The sequence below is a fragment of the Mizuhopecten yessoensis genome, unplaced genomic scaffold (assembly GCF_002113885.1).
Source record: "Mizuhopecten yessoensis strain PY_sf001 unplaced genomic scaffold, ASM211388v2 scaffold716355, whole genome shotgun sequence".
NCBI classification, from domain to species: domain Eukaryota; kingdom Metazoa; phylum Mollusca; class Bivalvia; order Pectinida; family Pectinidae; genus Mizuhopecten; species Mizuhopecten yessoensis.
Genome location: NW_018480075.1, coordinates 892709 through 914353, shown reverse-complemented (window position 1 = coordinate 914353; position 21645 = coordinate 892709). Strand labels below are relative to the sequence as shown.

Below are 21645 nucleotides of genomic sequence, written 5' to 3'. Positions count from 1 at the left end.
ATAGTCCTTTGTCGAATCGCTGGAAATTGGTCCAATTGCATTGGCTTCCCTGATTTTCTCACATACATATTCCTGGAATTTGAGATGGTAGTCAGTGGTGACTCCGGTGTCCTTTTGGTATCTTTTGACTGACGGATATCTTGTTCAAACGAGGTTTCATGCGTGACAGACATTTTATCTAGGACAAATGTATATGTTTCCTTATGTGCGTATTTTTGCATTTACTTAGATAAAATTTGAGTAGACAGGTAGCGCTCCATCTTTGACTGTTTTTGTCATCATGTAGGATATTTCGGTCCTCGGTTTTCGAACGAATTGGGAAAAAAGCTTCGTATCATCAGCGAGCGAACAGGTAAGCTATAGAGTCCACTACCCTTCGGAGATTGTGGATATAGATTACGAACTGAAACAAGAGTGGCAAAACACCTGTCCTTGTGCAATCCCTGATGTGACTTCTGTCAATGACAAAGTTTTGCATGTTATGCTATATAGTTTTCTTTTCGAAAACTGGACTCTTTTACGTGGTACTGTATCGAACGGTTATGCAAGTCAGTGTAGATGGTGTAAGTTTTGTAACCACGACCTATTACCTCTGCCGACGTGTCTAAGACTAAGTACCGGAGGATAGTCGAACAGCTAGATACGAAACTAAACTGTGTGTTGTTCAATAGCTTGTTATATTTTATGTACTTAATGGTGTTTCCCCTCACCTCATTTTCCTTAATTTTATAAAAATCGATGCTGGGCTTACTGATCGATATTTTCCCGCTGAACATTTGTTGCCTTTAAGAGAATGCCCTGACGTACGACTTGTTCCAGTTTTCCGGTACTGACCTAACACACAACCGGTTAAATGTTTAAAGATTCCGAAACAAAATATGTTTATCTCATACTATTAAGTATGTTACTTGACGATAGCAGAGTTACCGTACTTACCCGGAAGAGCCTCGATATGAGTTCTCTAACTGCGCCTGACCGACCGGAACCTCGTCGAGATCCTTTCCTTCCTGCATTAAAAGTAAACAAAATATAATTCGGGTTGCACATTGGTATAAATAAATATCATATATCTGCAAGAATGTCATGTATTCAAATATTCCCTTATATTTCGGTAGCCTTTTGAAATATAAACTCTGAGCTGGCGACAGAAAAAATAACAATGTATCATTTGTCACCGGCAATCAATTTCCAAAAAGATTGAAGCGGCGTTTTTTCCCCCCCAAAGCACGTAAACTCTCGCGCTTTCTCGCAGTTTCTCGCAACGTCAGAGTGCTCAGGTCATATTTCCTATACCGAAGAGGCAGTTGCCTTTCCCTCCAATCTAATTCCATGGTGAAACTGAACCAATTTTTAAAGTAATCCATTTTCGGTCTTTTAAACGTTAAAAAAATGTGAATATTCGATACGAAAAACTAAGATGTTAAATCTACCCTACTGCTTCATTGCCTATTTAATCAGAAAATGACAATTGACATAACATGAAAGACCACGAACGGGGAACATTGAACACTGTATATTTAATAGTGATATTATGTACGCAAGTTTTCCCAAAATATCTTCGACTGTTCAAAACATTTCACGCCAGAATGAAAAGAAGACCACAAATAAAGATGTTGCCGTTTGATCATTTATTAAAAACATTAAACGTCTGTATTGTATTTTGACAATGGAAGACGTGCATCATGATATGGCCATGTAATGTAATCTATGTGTGCAAAACTCAAAATATATTCAAAATTCAAAATTAAGTAAGTCCTTAAACAGTTTGGTTAGGTTTGTCTGTGTTTTATGTCCTATTATGGTCATTTAAGGACGTGCCAGGTGTTTGGTGTTTAAACAGTTGAAACTCCGTAGAACTGATACATGTAATAAATAGGAGACGCTCAAATATCTCAAATTGCGCGTTCCGCTGCCAAATAGGGATTGAATGGCGTTTTTTATTTAATTTTCATGCCGGTATGAACGAAAATCGGTTTGCGTTTATACCGGCATGAAAATAAATAAAAAAACGCTGTTCAATCCATATATTTATATTTTTAATATAGAACAGTTGCTGAATTTTATTTGTTTTTAAAAACATAATTTATTACGGCGTTTTGTAAATGCGTTGTCCTTTAAACGACATTGGCGGAACAGCCCTATTTAAATCAAATTGGCACCAATAATTTACCGTTGTCATTTGAGCGTTTGACGCAGGGGCAGTCTCCATGTTATCCGAAGCGACACGACTCTCATTGAACAAGGTTAATTGATGACGTCATACGTAAACCACGTGTAAACGTTACGTTACGAGAATGTTTTGCTTTCATATTCAAATGAAATGCATTTCTGCTGGTACTGTTCATATAGTGGGTTGAAGCACAAATGTAAATATACAACTATAAATTGTACATGTACATTCTTTTTATCGAAGACTATTCAAAAATACTCCCCCTTCTTGTCTTCATCACAATTTATAAATAGACAACTAAACACTTTTTGCTCTAAAAGTAATTGATAATACAAAGGATTTCGGATGGTTAAAGATTCGAAAAGACTGGTTTGAAAATAATCAGCATAAACAATCAGCTAAGTTACCAAGTTAAAAAAGATTAAGTGACTGGAGGTTTTGCTATTTGAACAATATCGAAGAAAAATCAATAAGAGCGCGTGCTATCGCGAAGAACTGATACACCAATTTTTGAAATAGGACGACGTTACATAGTATTTTTTGATATATTGTGATTTGTTTCGGTTTTGTTTTCGGTCTATACCTTTTTTTTACAACTGAGATACGTATGCAAACCATTTCGTGAAATAGCAGGGTATGACAGTCTTCTTTCTGTTTCCTTTTTGATTATTTCTTTTAATATATATATTATAAACGAAAGTTTTCGGTCGATTAAAGTCTTCTAGGTTAAGATTTGTTGGCAGCCTTACTCACCTGAATCTCCGGACTTTTTCTTTTCTTTCTTTGATTTCGATTTCTGAAAAGACAAAAGTAAATATCATTGGTAAGCTTGAATTTCCCATCTCCGTAAGGCGTTAAACTCTCATAAAAAATCGATTTTTTACGTGATACGTTAAAGTTTAAGTGCTATCAATTTTCGCGCCCTTTTTCAGTTTTTTTTCTTCTCGTTTTTTTATACAGAACTGACATATTTTATATGTTTATACATGTACATGTATATGTATATATAACAACAAGTAGATGTATTTCTTTTATAATGTGTTTGAGTTTCACTACCCTAGCCGTTGACTGATATGTGCCATTTCGTTGTTTTGTTTTTTCGCCCCGGAAAGTCGACAATAAGTTACTTTGTACTCTCATTGTTTCGTCTCTTTGGGACAAAATCACGAAAGAATAGAATAAAGGTTTGTTAATTCTCGTCTTTTTTGCCAAAAAAACAACGGGAACTGAGATCTCGAGGTGAAAAAACGAAATAACGAAATGGTGAAAATCGGTCAAATAACAGAGATTTCTTCCCGGGTCGGAATCTGATATCGCGGGTTTACTATATATATTAAGAATATACATTTAGACAAAATTAAACAAAAATGTTGGACGTTTTGTGAATTCCTATCCTGAGAAATATGGCGTTAGAATAATAGACGCATTTACAACAAAGATCTTTTGCCGAAGTATGTCCAATCGCTAGATCTGAAAATACGACGAAATCCTAGCTTGGTGATTATTTTTAGAATTACTATTACCTACTTTAAATACAATATTCACTTCAAAGCAGTACACATGAGTGTCATTTTGAAAAAATCTCCCACAACGCATTTTTTTTAAATTTCGAACGTAAAACATATAACGTTCGTGACAGGTTTATTTACGCTAACGTAACAAACCCTCGAACAGGGACAATTTTTATTTATGAAATACTCTGTTGCTGTATTTATTTCGTATCAACAATTATGTCCTTGTGTGCAGATACGATGTTGACTCCTTTGTTTTCTTTCTAACAGTACGATATCTTTGATGGCCCAGCATTAGTTGCCCGCATCTTCGGGAATATAACCCGCCCCAATTCGACGTAAGTTTCAAGACCATAAGTTGGGCTGGTCAATAATCAGGTTCGCTTCCTTATTATTGGGAATGAACTCATTTTTCATGTTTCGACGCTGTTAATTGTACGGTCACAATTTCTATATGATGAACAGGACTATTGGCCTTCGACCAAGACTTGAACTGACCAGTTGGGAGTGACAAAGTAGCTGTTATTGCCTTCTGACCACTAAATGGCCGAAGTGCACTGTGTAATGTTATTGACCACACAGCAATACGGACATTCATTTCGTTCACGATGAGTCTCTGTCCGTCAGGAAATTGACCCCTACGGCATAGTAACTAGCTGAAGTCATTTATATATTGACCATGGGGGGGATATCTAACTAAATGACCTTGGGTTCGAGAACAACAGCATACGAGATATATTGTGTTCCAAGTCATTACTTGTCCGTAGTAATATAATGAAATTACTTGTATCAAGCTTCATATAGCTCAATGATGCATCAAATGTGAAATTTGAATCGGTAATTTTTTAAATTGAAACCGAAATGTACATTTTCTTGGATTCAAAATAATCAATATCAGATCATATTAAGAAAACTTCACTTCATTTATCGTAAAGCTTTCTGACTTCACTATACATACACTTGCTCCTGCTGGTCAGTTTTACCTGTGCCATTAACTATCGAACCAAGCATATATCTTTTAGCAATTTCTACACTTTATCATTAACATATACGTATATTTGTATATATTTTTCTTCATGTTGGTAAGTAGTATGAATTGTAGAAGGATTATTATCACAACCAGTAAGTGTTTATGGGTGACCTTTCAATGACTAGTTAGGTACATCCATGTACCCTGTCACCTTCATCAGACAAATGATCAGTGAAGCTTATATACACAAAGGTGAATGTTATGTATAAGTTTTTAAAGTAATCTACGGTGGCTGATTTGTGCCATTTCGTTGTTTCGTCTTTTCGCCCCGAAACGACGAAAATTAAGAAACGTTAGTTCTCGGGGCGATAAACGGCATTTAGTAGTTATCCTCAACGAGAATTAGGGTTTCTTAATTGACGTCCTTTCGGGGCGAAAAGACGAAACGGCACAAATCAGCCACCGTAGTAATCAGAATAAGCATCTGTAATATACTTGTACGAAATGACGCATCAATCGACGATTCTATTCGACTTTGTTTACTACCTGGTCATTATGCGAGAGTTTATGAGCCCCCTCGTCTCGGTTCAGACAATATACAAATTGCACCTGCATATGAAAATAATTCTTTGCTGAATCAGATTTGTTTGCGTTATTATATTCGTTGATATAATGTATTGAAAAAAATCTCAAATTTTCCAACCCGCAAAAAAATGAGCCCTCGAGAAAATAAATATTTTCGATAAAGTTATGTCGTGAGAAGTTAATTGCTTTTAAACGCCATAGCGTGATGTGAACACTTTCAGAGACCTAGATTAAAGATATTCTTAACAGCGTTAAATGTAATAGGGTGACCTAATTATTTGTATTGTCTAGAAACACTTTGATCTAACCTATCTAGAATGTGGACACTGCTAAATTAATCAACTAGTATGAAGCCATTCGCTTCTGGCGGATCGTAATAAACACGATGATAAGGAGTGTATGTAGGGGCATAGACTTCAACTGCATGGTGGCTATTTTAACGACACCTGGTGGCGACTAATGATGATGATAGTGTGACAAAACAGACCATATGGACAGGTACACGCCTGCTTGTGGCTTGCGATGGGCATTGTTTATAAAACGCCTGGTTGCGGCTGACGATGATAAAAACGTGCAACACTGCGGATGTATGACATGTAATGTTTATAAAACTACTTGTTCTCCTATTTTCAGGCTCTTCTATAAACCTGTAATTGTATGAACCCTGGGTGATCCTTAAGAACAGTTTACGTTATGTTGACCACTGAAGTCACTGACTAGACATCTACACTTTGAGTCTAGTGCTAATGGTGAAATTGATGACCATTATCAATATCGTTGTTAAGTATTCGAGAGGTTGTAGACGGTCAAATTGCTCCCCCCAACTTACTGATAGGAATCGAGCTTCGTGAGCTAGGTCGATAAACAGGTTGCCTTATGATCATTTTCCCGGTGTTGTGCTGTCGATGACGTCATATTACTCAGCCATATTTAAAAGTTAAATGTGTGTTAACAATATCCACAGCACGTTGCACTGACATATTTACACTTCCGGTCTGCGCTACTCTGTCAAATATTACTGCTGAATGTAAAGGATCAATGACAACATTTTCCAATCCCCCACCTCCGCCCCTTATGATTATTTTCCCGGTGTTGTGCTGGCGATGACGTCATATTTAAAGGTTAAACGAATAATGGTTTTTGTTGGCACTTCGGTATTCTCTTTCTTTTCTTTTCTTTTTTTTTCTTTTCTTTTCTTCGGTTCCCGTTGTTGTTCTCTGATAGCGACTTTAATTAAGATTTTGTCATATTGCATCCAATTTTTTGTTATTACATGTAAATTCAGATATTTTATACGGTAAATGAATTTTCCGGGTAACCGATGTATAAATTATGGATTCATAGAAAATCTCCAATTGATTAAACACAATCGATCTATTTTTTTGGAAATATACAGAATAATTCCCCGTGCTATAAAAGGAAACCAATCTACCGACTAGTTTACCTGGGGTGAACTATCTCAACGCCTGTGACGTCATACTCGGCCTATCAACAACATACATCTGATTTGGAAATCCAGACAAGAGGTAATTCTATTTCTTAAAGCAGGAGGGTATAATTGCAAAACCCAAAACGAATCATTCAGTCTAAGACTTCTTGATATATCGCTACGATGAAATGAGTATGGCCTTATACGTCCGATGCTTGAGGCTTCCCACATACATGAACTTGTGTAACGGAGTTCTCCGTCACTCGGCGTTACATTAACGCTATACCGTTTTGGTATATTGAATTGTCTACTGAGGTGGCGAATATATTTAATGATTTAATGACTGAAGGGGAAATGAACAAGATGTCGGGCAAATATATTTGGCGTACATGATGACAGTGATCAATGATAGCGACGACTGTAATTGTGGTCAGCATCGATCAGCCTCTTAATATTGTTGTGAGCACTGGTCAGTGATATTTACTGTGTTATTTGTGGTCAACATAATCCAGTATCTGACATTTTTGCACGATTTTTTACCATATCCGTTCATCATTCATATTTACGTAAAACTTTTCTTTATACAATTGTTTACGTACATCAATAATACGAGACAAACTATTGCGAGGATTCCATAATTCCACACCTCCAGACTAACATCGGTATAGAAATTGAATAAGGGGCTATAACTCTAAATATAGTGGCCCATGAAACTTGACGTCAGAAGGCGACACTACACCAATCAACGTGGTACCGACATATCTACTTTGGCATATTGTAGGTGACAGAGTATATAAGATATACCCCGGACAAAGTAACACATGTGGCAATATGTATTCAGAAAAATCTGGGTATACTGCCAATAATAGGGAGAGAAATTTTGGCATTATAAAGGGGTTTGACGATGAAATAGGGAAGCAAAAAAGGGAATTATCGAGGTTTTACTGTTAATCGAAAAGAGGCGACATTTTAATGTAAATTTTGTTCTAAAGAAATCTAAAGCATGAGTTTTCTTGTGCTTTATTGGCTTGTTGAAAGGTGAGTAACACTCAATAAAACAATATCTGGCACATACAAACTAATTAGTCCGAGGACACCTGAGCGAACCGTCATGATCACTGCTTTTAATTAATTTCGCTGTAATGTCTGTCTATAATTAGACATTCTTCGACACGTGTGCGGGAAACATTGGCGCGTATACTATCCAGATCAATTAATCAATTTAAATCCGCCCTAAAACATTTACAGGAGTCAAAGTCGATGAATATTTTATTCTTAACACCAATTTTAAATGCCATTAAGAAATGCTAGTTTTATAACACGATGAAAATGTGTTGCAGTTTGCAACTAATTTAACGATCCAAAAATGAAGCAATTCCACTAATTAATTTGAACACCTGCTCTTGTTTTAATTAAGTTGTACGCAAATTCGGGTCACCGGCGCTAACTTTATAGCTGACAACAATTGCATGAAAACAATGATCAACTCATTCTCTCAAATGTCTGCACAGGAAAATTATCGTCCATCAATTTTTGTTTATTATGAAATCTCAATTTTAGTTCCTAGCTTGTAAATATCGGTTTGAAAACAAGTTTACAAGTTTTATGTATAACGGACAATATTTGGGAAAGAAAATTGAAATAAGTATTGTTCGATTACATATACGGTTTTAGCCTGTCTGCTATATATTGATACACGGCACCATCTGTCGCCCCGTTACATATCATTTCAGTTAAGTGAAGCGTAATCAGTATAATCAGCTTTGCTGTTCAAGCGAGATTTTTGAGAGATGTCTTAAATTTCACAGAAACATATATGTGTAACGGATCTTCAGATATAGCACAATAAACAAATATCATGTCTGGTAACATTAAATGTTAACCAAATGCAAAAGAATATAATCATATTAATATTTCAATTGAATCTAGAAGTTATTTTAGATATAAAATCTATAATTCTATATTTCAAATGAAATCTTTAACTCATTTATGTGAAGCAGAATCATAAAGATGATGATAAATAAATTCAGAAATTTGAACTGAATCTACTTTTTAATTTTCTCGTGGCACATCGAATACTGAAATAAGCATATTAATGAACGGCAATTCTTGCTAAAAAATGTAAAGTAGAGGAGCGATTAACGCCAACCTTAGGCACAGCCAAAAAAGGATCATGTCTTGGTCTGACAGCTGTTTCGATACATGTATCATAATTAGTATTGGCGACAGACTGCCTGTTAAAGAGAAACCAAAAATAGCTCCGACCTTTTCAAAGGCTATCACACTGCTGAAAATAGCAAGTGTAAACAGCTCTTCCAGCATTCATAACATCAACTCCTTCTTCAATGGTGGATCCCTTTAATTTCCGCTAAATTCGAAATGCTTCGTAAGCATTCATCATAGAGAAACACTAGCGATGAAAACACTCCCCAGTTAATTTAAACGGGTGCAATTAGCAGAACATTCAAGTAGTATCTCCCTCTAATTACACAAATTGTTGATTTTGTATTTTAGATGAGAACTTCGCGTCCTAAAAGACGCATAGTCATTTGCAGACGGTATCTTGGACAATTCAAGAGCGATTTTACAGAGTAATCGTACCGCAATTCTCGGTAAACAACACCGAGAAGAAATAATAGATAGAGGGAAAATAAAATAAAGAAGAACCAAGTGTTGCAAAGAGGACAAAGGAACAGTTGTGTTCTCTGATTTATTCCCATGAAAGGGTGCACAGCCAAAAAAATGAATCTGCCTTTCGATCCTTCATTGGTCGCCTATAAATACTCAAGTCAATACTTTTATAACATCCCTGAACCTGCCAGCGGCGAGCAATTGGGACAGTCCACTGTCAACTACCTACACTACAGCATAGAAATATTACGAAGTGTTTTTTTTTATAACATTAACCTTTTTCAATTACGTATAAATACATTAGCGAACTTAAAACCTAGTCAATCCGATTCTGAAGCAAAGTCGGGAACTTGATTACCTTAGAAACTGTACAGTAACAGGAAGTGGTCAAAATCTCATTAAATCTACAGGATATTGTTTGGTAATATCTTTTCACTCTTTGCATAAGACGGCGGGTTTGAAAAGGACAATATGGAAGAAACAATGAGGAACAAATTGACATTTCGCTTAGAAAGGGAACAATTCTAGATCCCACAGAGAGAGGAAACAAGAAGAAATCCCAAGGATAAAGGCAGATGTCTAGATCCCACAGAGAGAGGAAACAAGAAGAAATCCCAAGGATAAAGGCAGATGTCTAGATATGTAGTGTTTAACAAATACAGAGGAGACTCAAACATTCCATATATAGAGAACACATAAGTCAGTCTGCGGGATCTAGGCACCCACACACAGTAATTGCATCCTGCGAAGCTGCCGTGAAATCCCCAGGCCAATTACTACCCAAAGCCTATTCTATTAGCACAGAAATCTCACGTTCTACCGCCCTCACTGTACACACAATCTCGGAAACCCTGTTGTGCGTAATCTCCGCAATCCACCATGGAGGTTCTTATTACAATTTACCTCACCAAACCTCTACACGGCTGACTTACTCGTTATACATTAGGTGATAGTTATATACAAATAAACGAAAAGTTCCTATTTTGTCAGTTCTGCATTACTGAATCAATAAAAGATAAACCATTCATGAGGTGTAATGTGGAATACATGCTGTGTATTTTTACTTACGTCATCGATGACCTCAATCGTCTCCTCGGCCGCGCGCTTACGAGCTGCGTCGATGATGTCATTGACGTAATCAACAACGGTCTGTGTTTTGCCATTCGGGTGGACTACCAGTATCGCATCTGGAAAACAAGAGTTCATTCACATATAGCTGTGCATTTTCCAGGTTTGCATAAAGGTGAAAAATGCTAAGTTTAACGGATGCAACTGGCTTCGATTGTAGGTGCATGTGATAAAAAATGTCTGTAACACTGTATGAAACACAAATATTCATACAAGATTGAAGACACTTATAATCGCTCACACGGGGTCGGGTTCTTCAAAAACTTATCAGCTTATAAAGACAACTTAATACAAATCGTTTTTGTACTATCCTTTGAAATTAAAAAGGATAAAACTCAAACTAAGTCTTCTTGCCTACGGACTTAGAATTAACCATTCTGACACAAAAATTACAAAATACTCATGAACATTTCGTACAAAAAAAATGCTTACAGGATATCATTTAAGTATTCCTAATCGAATATCTCGAACACTGAATTATCTCGAAGTTCTATGATCGTGACGTGTTTGATGGATAAGAACAAAAAATAGGGAGAAATGAAACTCCTATTTAAACACTTTGTTCGTCGATGCAGAAAGTCAAACTAAGCAAAGATTTTATTGAACCATTTTGCTATTTTGTATTTTTGTGACAAAAACCTTTAACTAACGTATTCCGAAACACATGTAGAATACAGCGAAAAGGGAAATGTGTCTATAAACCCTTCATATGGCCTAAACAGATAATTTATACCTAAAACTAGTGACCGTGCCAGAATATACCCAAACTAAATTGGTACGGCCAACATCAGGGACGGTAAGTCCATCAGTAAGGTCAACCACGTTTTGAAGAAAAGAACCCGAGATTCTTCTACATATAAGCCTACCGGTAATACAGTGGTCATATAGCATAATTATTTGACTTACAAGAACATGTTGGAAAGGATTCGTTTTTAGCGACGAGAAGACCACATTATATGTAATGAATATAAATGAGACCCAGATCAATCTTGTATCGATTTGGGGGTGTAATATAGCTGAAAACCTGTCGACGTATGTTTGAAGAAGATTACTAGAAAAATCCCCTCGAGCCTCTGGTCGTAAACAGGAAAAAGTGGTACATCAGAACTGCTTATGTACGGCTTTTTGTGAAGGTATTAGGCTTTCTGGCTTCTTGTGTCGATGCTTCAGGTGGAAGAAGAAAAGCAATTGGCATCAGGACATGAGGATTGTGTATGGTTTGCTTAAGGTCATGATGCGAATCGGTACACTGAGAACAAGTGTAATCACAACTCAGATCAAGTGATATATCCAATTACATTACATGAAACATGCTACCTGTTTCTACAGTATATATATCCCCAACATCAGTGCACCTGTTTCTACAGTATATATATACCCAACATCAGTGCAAAGTACGACTTTTAGTTATAAACCAACGATAACAATTCCGAATCCACAGATATATGTTTTGTAATATTTGTTTAAAAAGGGTCTGTCCTGTTACCAATAGTACCTGGAAATCAGTTTATTATCAAATTTACTTTCATTTTCCCGTTCAGTCAATCATCTAAATGCGGGTAAACCTATTCCTAGTTCTACAAAATACGAAACTTATCACATGTTTAGAACAGTAATTGGTTTACATATTCATTCATGGGGAAATGGGAAAAAAGGTTAATATATCTTACCAAAACAGTTTATGTAAAAATGGATAGTTTCTATCTGATATTTGCGAATGTGTAATTTTGATTAAATGTGACGAATATGTGTAGCACGAATGTTAAAAAGGTTCGTGTAGTATCACTAAAGTTATTATAACAATTTAATAAAACAACGTTGTTTACCTAAACGTGCCTATCATATTTCATAAACAATTTCACAGAATGATCGTAACGTATATAAACAAATAGAGCTTGTTCACCAGAACTTGGTCAGCAAAGAAACTATGTCGTTGTTTTTGCCGAATTTTAAAGTATAATTTCATTGACCTCCCAAGAAACGCTCTATGATGAATTTATATTTGACATTATTACAGCATCGTAAAAAGAAAGAAGGAGAAATGTCTAAAAGTGTTACAACTGCTATCCAAATCTAAATGACATTTACCAAATAAAAGAATAGATAAAAAACAACGGAAAAGCCATAAACATGTTTGTTGTGGGTTATATATGATTGTATTTAGGGATATCGTATCGTGTTATATGACGATGAAAAACATATATGAATATGCACCAATGGTAACAATTTACTGACAAACTAAGAAAGCACTTTAGTGTAGGCGTCCATCAACACAGACACAAACATCATAATACATGCGAGGTTTTCAGTAAATCAAGTCGTAGGGTCGCAGAAAGATAATAAATCACAGATCATGCTTTATAGAAAAATCATGTGTTTAATTTCAGAAGAATAGGAAGGCAACTTATATCAGAAGAATTATAGCCCATTATGAGGGAAACCATCCTGACTAAATTCACATCTATGACGTGGACCTGTTTTGTCGAACTTTCTATTTATAAAACCGCTCAACTCTCTAAATATTTTTTAAAAAAAAGGAAAGTTAGATTTCCACTATTTCAAGTCAAGAGGTATTTTACTGACAAAATATATATAATTTCCTTTTCTAATTCAATCAGTTCTCGAGGAAATAAAATCCTTAAAACAAATGTGATTTTGGGGATTGAGAATGTTTTAAGTTAGGAAGTTCTGGGATCCGGTCAGTACCCAATACATTTACACTTGTTCCAATAGCGAATAAAAGAAAATATTAAGTACAGAGATGTTAGGACTGGAACAGGAAGATTGAAGAGATACAATTGGGATATTATTTGTAAATTTCGTCTTTCTTTTCATTTTCAATCAAACTACAAACGCGTGCTTCATAGAAAATAAGAATACATATGTTTTCATTTCGTTTTTGTTTTGTTTTTGTTTCGTTTGTTTGTTTTTAATACTGAATTTTTAAATTTGTACGTGTTTTCATTTCTATGTATAATTGCTTTATAACATGAACATACATATATTTCAAATTTACCATCATTGTCGTTGTCATTTGTCGTTATATTGATTGTATCGGAAACTTCAGCCTCTTTTTGGTCCTGACTTTCGATAAAATCGGGATCATCGAGGTCTGTGACGTCAACTTCCGCTTGTGGCGCTATAAACTGTTCCACTTCCGCTCGTGGCGCAACGAGTTGTTCCGAGTCGACGGAGTCTAAACGTTCTGGTTCGGCTTTGTCGACATTGACGTCGCTGACCTCCTTATGGATTTCGTCAGTAATAACATCGATAGGGTCAGTTGGGGGATGTGCTTGTTCACCTTTATCCTGTATCTGGAGAAAAAGAAATTACATTTTGAATATAAAACAGCCGATCCTTTAGTAAATAATGCTATTTATATGTAAATTATACAATCCAGGTTCGATACGCCACGTTTAACCTTTTGCCACTCTCTACATCCACATGTAACCAAAACAAGATGATAGCATCATGACTTTAATCTTCCAACCATCTCCCGATAAATCACTCGAATTATTTTGTCATCTGAAAACAATGATATGTTTACCCGCAAGGAAATCGGAATTTGATCCGATTGGGTAAATTATCCTGCCATTATCGCCTACGTTTGTGTGAGGAAAAACCAAATAATCAACAAACCGTGTAGCTGATTGGCTTGAATAGTAGCCATGATTGAATAAATGGCGAAGTAACAACGTAGCAGTGTTTGAGCCTTTCAAGGACAGAGTCTAGCTGTTTGAAGCTGACGTTAAGCGCCTAGAGTCAACGGTGACAGCTTTTCTATAGCTGTTAATGTCACTTTTGAGATGTAAACACATCATGTACCTTTCTGGTGGGAATGGTTTGTGTAACTCGCGAATCCAACCTTCAAAATCTATCCGTTGAGGGTGAAGCTTTGTCGTATCTGCTGAGTAGTGTATTTACTAGACCAATAAACATGTCAACATCAACAATTTTGAATGCACTTGATTACGCAACATACAAGACAATGGGTTTCTGTAAAATGAACCATATGACATATACGTATCTTAAACAAAGAGGTGTATTTGTAACATAATGTGTGTCCCTTTAACAGTGCTTTTGGTAACATAAACAAAGGACCTCTTTATGAAAAAAAAAGAAGGATAAACATGTCCAGTTACTTAAACTGTCATACTCATTCTTTGAAAAACATACCAATGAAACGCAACTATTGTATAAGCCGTTATTAACAGCGTTTCATCATACCATTATTCAGGAATAGGAATGTACAATGAATATTAGACAAAAACGTCAGAATAGAATAAACAGCTATAAACATATAGTTGTTTTTATAACAGTCTTAAACGGTGTCCTTTACAACAAAACAACATGACCTTAATATAAACAGCTATAAACAACGAATTTCTTTATAACAGAAATACATGCATGTTCTTTTAACAGTGCTGTAAGGTATTTAAACCGCCAGAAACAAAGGATTTCATGGGCATCGCAAATGTCTTAACCAAAACAAACAAATGAAATATAACCATTGCATAAACTGCTTAAAAAAATTTCTCTTCATCACACTAATCAAGAATATGAATGTGTTTTTGACAAAACCATAAGCATAAACTGAACTACTTGAAAACTTATCTTTTGCAATAGTTTTCGATTGTATGTAGTCGCCTTTACCAAAAATAAACATGGTCATAATATAAACAGCTTTAAACAACGATGTTCTAAAAAACGGTTTTCAAGGTCTTCCATGTCCCTTTTCGCAAACAAAGTATAAATAGTAAAAAACAAAGCGCTATTTTGATGAAGGCACACAAAGATATACAAACGTATATATAAAAAAAACATAGCATGGTCATAATATAAACAGCTATAAAGAACGACTTTTCTCTTTAACAGCTGTCGAGGATGGCTTTATCAAAACATAACGTTACCATCACACATACATTTTTTTATAAGTAAATCATTGTCTGCAGCAGTGTTCATTTTACCAAGCATTAATACAGATTATTTTATATAAGAACACATATACAGTCAAAGTACTAGCTGGTCTCTACAAGCTCTGTACGAATGTCACGATTGTTTCGAAGGCTATTATACAATTTGAGTAGCGGCACGGTTCGTAACACACAAACTTTACTAATTATTTAAATTAATAATACTATTTGTTTTACACATTAAGTTATTTTATTTTTTATTTTACAACAATTATGAAACTTATATTAATAACTAGTATTGGCCCGGATATTGTCGCGCGCGGGGGTCTTAATGGGGGAGACCCCAAACGACAACCTACATCTCCTCTTTTGTTTCAACAAAATTGTACCTTAGAGTTATTTTGAAATTCCACAAATAACTGATCATTCCCATCAGGACGAACCAGCTGTATTGTTCAGGGAAATTCATTTCTGACATACTGCATCGATTACTATTTCTGACTTTCTGTATTGATTACTATTTCTGACATACTGTATCGATTACTATTTCTGACATACTGTTCCGATTACCATTTCTGACATTCTGTATCGATTACTATTTCTGACATTCTATATCAATTACTATTTCTGACATTCTGTATCGATTACTATTTCTGACATTCTGTATCGATTACCATTTCTGACATACTGTATCGATTACTATTTCTGACATTCTGTATCAATTACTATTTCTGACATTCTGTATCGATTACTATTTCTGACATACTGTATCGATTACTATTTCTGACATACTGTATCGATTACTATTTCTGACATTCTGTATCGATTACTATTTCTGAAATTCTTTATCGATTACTATTTCTGACATACCGCATCGATTTCTATTTCTGACATTCTGTATCGATTTCTATTTCTGACACTCTGTATCGATTACCATTTCTGACATACTGTATCGATTACTATTTCTGACATACTGTATCGATTACCATTGTTTTTGAAGGTGAGATCACCCGGGTTCTTTTAGGGAAGGTATTTATAAACTGATCGTATACAACACATTACTCTGTTCTAAAAAAAGACGATTGCTTTGATTCTTTATTATATTTTATATGGGAAAATACAGTAATAGGATATTTCAAAGGTTTTGTTTTTGAAAATATGTTTAGAATACAAAACTCACACTTCCTTCTTACAAAGGCAATTTCAAATTTTATGTTATCGAACGTAACGTTTTACTTGGTAAACTTGGTCATACAAGGCAATCTACTCCCGAGTATTAAATTATCGAAGAAAACTGTGATTGGAGTTAGTCCAAATCCTCTAGGGATGAATCAGGAGCCTTTTCTGACCCCAATCTTCTTCTTAACGACATGTTAGGCTCGAAAAAGTCTTCGATATACTGCTTAGCTGGAGCCAGAGATAGCATTACTGCATGTTGGAATGTATTCGTTTTAATGTTAATGGTTCAGATGGGGGGAACAGTGCAGTAGTGTTGCGCACTGATTCAGTTCTCGGCAGATTGGATCTCGTCAATTCCTAGCCGAGTGATTCAACTTGCATCACTTAAGATTTAACGAAATGAGAGAGGACTGAGGTATATTTGAGTTCCAGATCTCATCTCATGATTACATTTTCAGATTTAATCTATTAATGTTAAGGAAAATTAAATAAAAGGCCATACAATGTATTTTAATATATACATATATTTACATATTTATTATTACTTACTTTAGAATACTTTGTTATGTTCATTGGGAAAATATTAATTGTTATTTTGAAAGAAAGCAAGTATGAAGCGATGTTAAAAACAATAATTCGACGTTGGAATCGATATAACTAGAGCAATATTGAGCACATCTGAACTACCTAAACGGAAATCCCTTAAAGAACAGAATATAACAAGACCAAACGTTCCGGAAGTATAAGCGTATTTTGTTTCTACGTTTTTCTTCTAAATTTTAAATTAGATCGATGTGAGCCTAAATTATACATCTCATACACCTCTTATCGCCTTTCCTACCATCAGAAATGTTTGTTCTAACCACAGGGTTACACACTTATTAAGTATAATACATATTGCAGTAAGGATTGATGTTAAGTCTCAAGTGTTATGATTGTAACACCTAGAATCGTGTTTGCGATTGTTGATAGAGCGATCAATTAATGATTTTGACAAATTCGAAATAGTTACGGTACGTTTTGAAGTACATTATTATTTCACAGGTTTGTAAAGCAGAATGTCTTTTGTACAGAACATTTATCAACTGAGCATTAAAAGAAATTGTTTGTTAGTTCTAAGTATTTTACTTATACCTCGTTTTCAATTTAAATTGTGTATTTATTAACAAATTTCTATTCAGGGAAAAATTTCGTATCAGATTTACAATATATTATGGTGCTATAAAGTAAATCACCTCAGTTGAGATTTTTGATGTTAACACTCGTGTGATTATGTTTTATGATATTTTATCAATATTCTATTGATACTTTGACTTTCATTGAAGATGAATGTTCCATTCATACGCTTATTTTTTTTTTATTGCGGGGCTTTAATAAGCATAATTTGAAATATTAAATACTAAGAAAATGGTTATTATAAGCATTGATATGTATGATATGGCATTTACAATCTATCTGAAGGACACATTTTTGCATGCAAACTTCATAATGTGCGTTACACGTCTTTTAAAACAAAACAAAAAAATTATAATGCGCTAGCGTACATTGTGATGTGTGTATGAAAAATTATGTCATTCATACAGACCGTAAATGCCATAACAATACAGTTCAGTGGTTGAATATCGCACAAAGGGGTAAGCGATGCCTCTCCTCCTCCATACATTCCAAACACGTAACCCTCACAAAAATGACGTATCCGATCGACAACTTCACACACTGCATAAACAAACAATAGAGTACCTGGCATACCTTCTATTAATGGTAAACAGGTTTTCGCGAACTTGCAGGCATAGCATGTTATTATCACATAAGTATTGCATTCATTACAGGAGAATTCGTGGCGTACCGTACCAGTCATCTGTGTTAAAATTCTAAAAGTCCTGTTGATATTACTAACAGTAACACAAACACGTATTATAATATGCGTTGATGAAGTGGAAATAACTGCTAAACGCTGTAATTGAAATTCCGTGCGTAGGGTCATGAACCATGTGTATGCGAGTGTTTGTACGCCTGTGTATAAAAGAGCTGTTCCACTTACCTCCTCTTCGGTGGCGTCACCGTTGCAGAGATGACCGGAAGTGGTCAAGTCGTCTCGTGATTCAGCACTTCCTTCTTCGATATTGTTTATATCCTCTTCACCGTCCTCGACCTTTTGACGAGCGTATCTGATGATATCTTGCACAAAGGCTGATATCGTCTGCTCCGTCCCATTCAGGCTTGTAACAGCCATTGTCGTTGGTGAGAAGGGAATTACTTGAACTGCACTTGGAGGTAATTATTCACGGGTGACGAACCTTAGCGCGCGCTCACGCACACAGCTGTAGTGGTAACACTACCAACAACGAGATACACGGTTTTATAAAGTTTTGTGCAACTTGTTATAAAATCTAAACAGTCTTGTAACCATTTCAAGCAAGTACAGATATTTTGTTACTTCTGCAGTAAGTTAAAATCCTCTTTGATGTTAAATTCATATACAAGCTTTCAAAATGCCAGTAACTGTATTAAATTATTAACACAAAATATTACAGCTTTCCAGTTAGGAACCGTACCACTAAGCGACACGTTGAATTTGTAGGAAAGCTTTAATTCCCATGCCGTATAATGCTTCAATTATGCATTGCATATGACGATTCCTGGTAAATATATACACTCTTAGGTATTCTTTATCTGTAAGATAATCCTTTTTGGCGTCGAAACGAAAACGATAATCCCCGAGACACACTGGGTATATACTGATGATACAGTACAACTGCTGGTATGTTACTTCATTCTGTTGGTGCACTCGTCGACTCGTTGCTTTCAACACTGATTCGTGTACCGCGCGCTAAATCCTCAGATTCAGGTCAAACTGCACACTAGCTTCAGTGTTACTACTGGCAGAGGAAGGCGTACATTTATTTCCGAGGAGCGAAGTCATAAATAGGACAATCATCGTAACTGAAAAAGACAAAAAGAATGCATTAACTATGTAAGTTAGAGAATACGGCCCGAGGAGTGAAATAAATATCGGAATTGGAGAAGGCACGTTGGGTGTTTTTGTTAGTGGCAGTCGGACGAAAAGGTCCGAGGAGTTAAGTCGTATGAAAATCACATCGTTAAGCAACAGTGGAAATCGCGTGATAACGTCCGAGGAAAAGACTAGAGTGCTTATCTCACAATAAACCCCGAAATCATAAGAAATATACGTTCAGTGCAAACTAAATATACATATAACCAATTAAACCTCGTTATAAAACCCATCTTTCATTCGCCACCTAGCTTACTGCAAGCATAGCTCAAGGCTTCCTTTTGTAAACAATAGTGGCAGCATAGCGAGGCTTTGTTGTATATAAGTCACTCAAACTGTTAAGGTATTAGTGACGAAATGATTTTCGCGACACAAAAACAGCAAACACAATAAAATGTAATTACAGTCGTCCAGACAATGGGATAATACACAATTTATAAAACAAATTATTCTCAAATGTCTGGTGGGATCATCTTGTATAGAGCTTCTTAAAACTCAAAACAGTCCACACTGGTGCAGGAGTATTTATAAAGATTCCACAGAGGTATGAGGACTGAGGGCTAACACAGGAGTATTTACAAAGATTCCACAGAGATATGAGGACTTAGGGCTAACACAGGAGTATTTACAAAGATTCCACAGAGGTATGAGGACTGAGGGCTAACATAGGAGTATTTACAGAGATTCCACAAAGGTATGAGGACTGAGGGCTAACACTGGAGTATTTACAGAGACTCCACAGAGGTATGAGGACTGAGGGCTAACACAGGAGTATTTACAGAGATTCCACAGAGGTATGAGGACTGAGGGCTAACACAGGAGTATTTACAGAGATTCCACAGAGGTACGAGGACTGAGGGCGAACACATGAGTATTTACAAAGATTCCACAGAGGTACGAGGACTGAGGGCTAACACAGGAGTATTTACAAAGATTCCACAGAGGTATGAGGACTGAGGGCTAAGACAGGAGTATTTACAAAGATTCCACAGAGGTATGAGGACTGCGGGCTAACACAGGAGTATTTACAAAGATTCCACAGAGATATGAGGACTTAGGGCTAACACAGGAGTATTTACAAAGATTCCACAGAGATATGAGGACTTAGGGCTAACACAGGAGTATTTACAAAGATTCCACAGTGGTATGAGGACTGAGGGCTAACACAGGAGTATTAACAAAGATTCCACAGAGGTATGGGGACTGAGGGCTAAAACAGGAGTATTTACAAAGATTCCACAGAGGTATGAGGACTGAGGGCTAACACATAAGTATTTACAAAGATTCCACAGGGGTATGAGGACTGAGGGCTAGCATAGGAGTATTTACAGAGATTTCACAGAGGTATGAGGACTGCGGGCTAACACAGGAGTATTTTCAGAGATTCCACAGAGGTATGAGTACTGAGGGCTAACACAGGAGTACTTACAAAGATTCCACAGAGATATGAGGACTTAGGGCTAACACAGGAGTATCTACAGAGATTCCACAGAGGCATGAGGACTGAGGGCTAACATAAGGACTGAGGGCTAACACATGAGTATTTACAGAGATTCCGCAGAGGTATGAGGACTGAGGGCTAACACAGGAGAATTTACAGAGATTCCACAGAGGTATGAGGACTGAGGGCTAACACATGAGTATTTACAAAGATTCCACAGAGGTATGAGGACTGAGGGCTAACACAGGAGTATTTACAAAGCTTACACAGAGGTATGAGGACTGAGGGCTAACACAGGAGTATTTACAGAGATTCCACAGAGGTATGAGGACTGAGGGCTAACACAGGAGTATTTACAAAGATTCCACAGCGGTATGAGGACTGAGGGCTAACACAGGAGTATTTACAAAGATTCCACAGCGGTATGAGGACTGAGGGCTAACACAGGAGTATTTACAAAGATTCCGCAGAGGTATGAGGACTGAGGGCTAACACAGGAGTATTTACAAAGATTCCACAGAGGTATGAGGACTGAGGGTTAACATGTTACATAGGAGTACTTTGAGACTCCACAGAGGTATGAGGACTGAGGGCTAACATGTTACATAGGAATATTACTTTGAGACTCCTCAAACGTGTTCATGTATAACATTGGAACACTGAATAGTCTTATAA

The 21645-nt window shown here is 36.1% G+C and overlaps 1 protein-coding gene across 5 annotated transcripts in view; it reads right to left on the bottom strand.

Moving 5' to 3' along the window:
• Positions 1–21645, bottom strand: part of LOC110443638 — a 74226-nt gene that overhangs the window by 9679 nt on the left and 42902 nt on the right. For 4 of the 5 annotated variants that reach the window (XM_021487979.1, XM_021487978.1, XM_021487980.1 and 1 more), the window contains 5 exons: positions 18558–19459; positions 13441–13738; positions 10365–10483; positions 2924–2966; positions 937–1007 (listed from right to left, as the gene is read on the bottom strand). In XM_021487979.1, the coding sequence (XP_021343654.1) occupies positions 937–1007; positions 2924–2966; positions 10365–10483; positions 13441–13738; positions 18558–18749 (723 nt within the window). In that variant the 5' untranslated portion in view covers positions 18750–19459. Of the gene's footprint in view, positions 1–936; positions 1008–2923; positions 2967–10364; positions 10484–13440; positions 13739–18101; positions 18166–18557; positions 19460–21645 lie in introns of those variants that run through there. The other variant, XM_021487982.1, reaches the window with a different exon arrangement.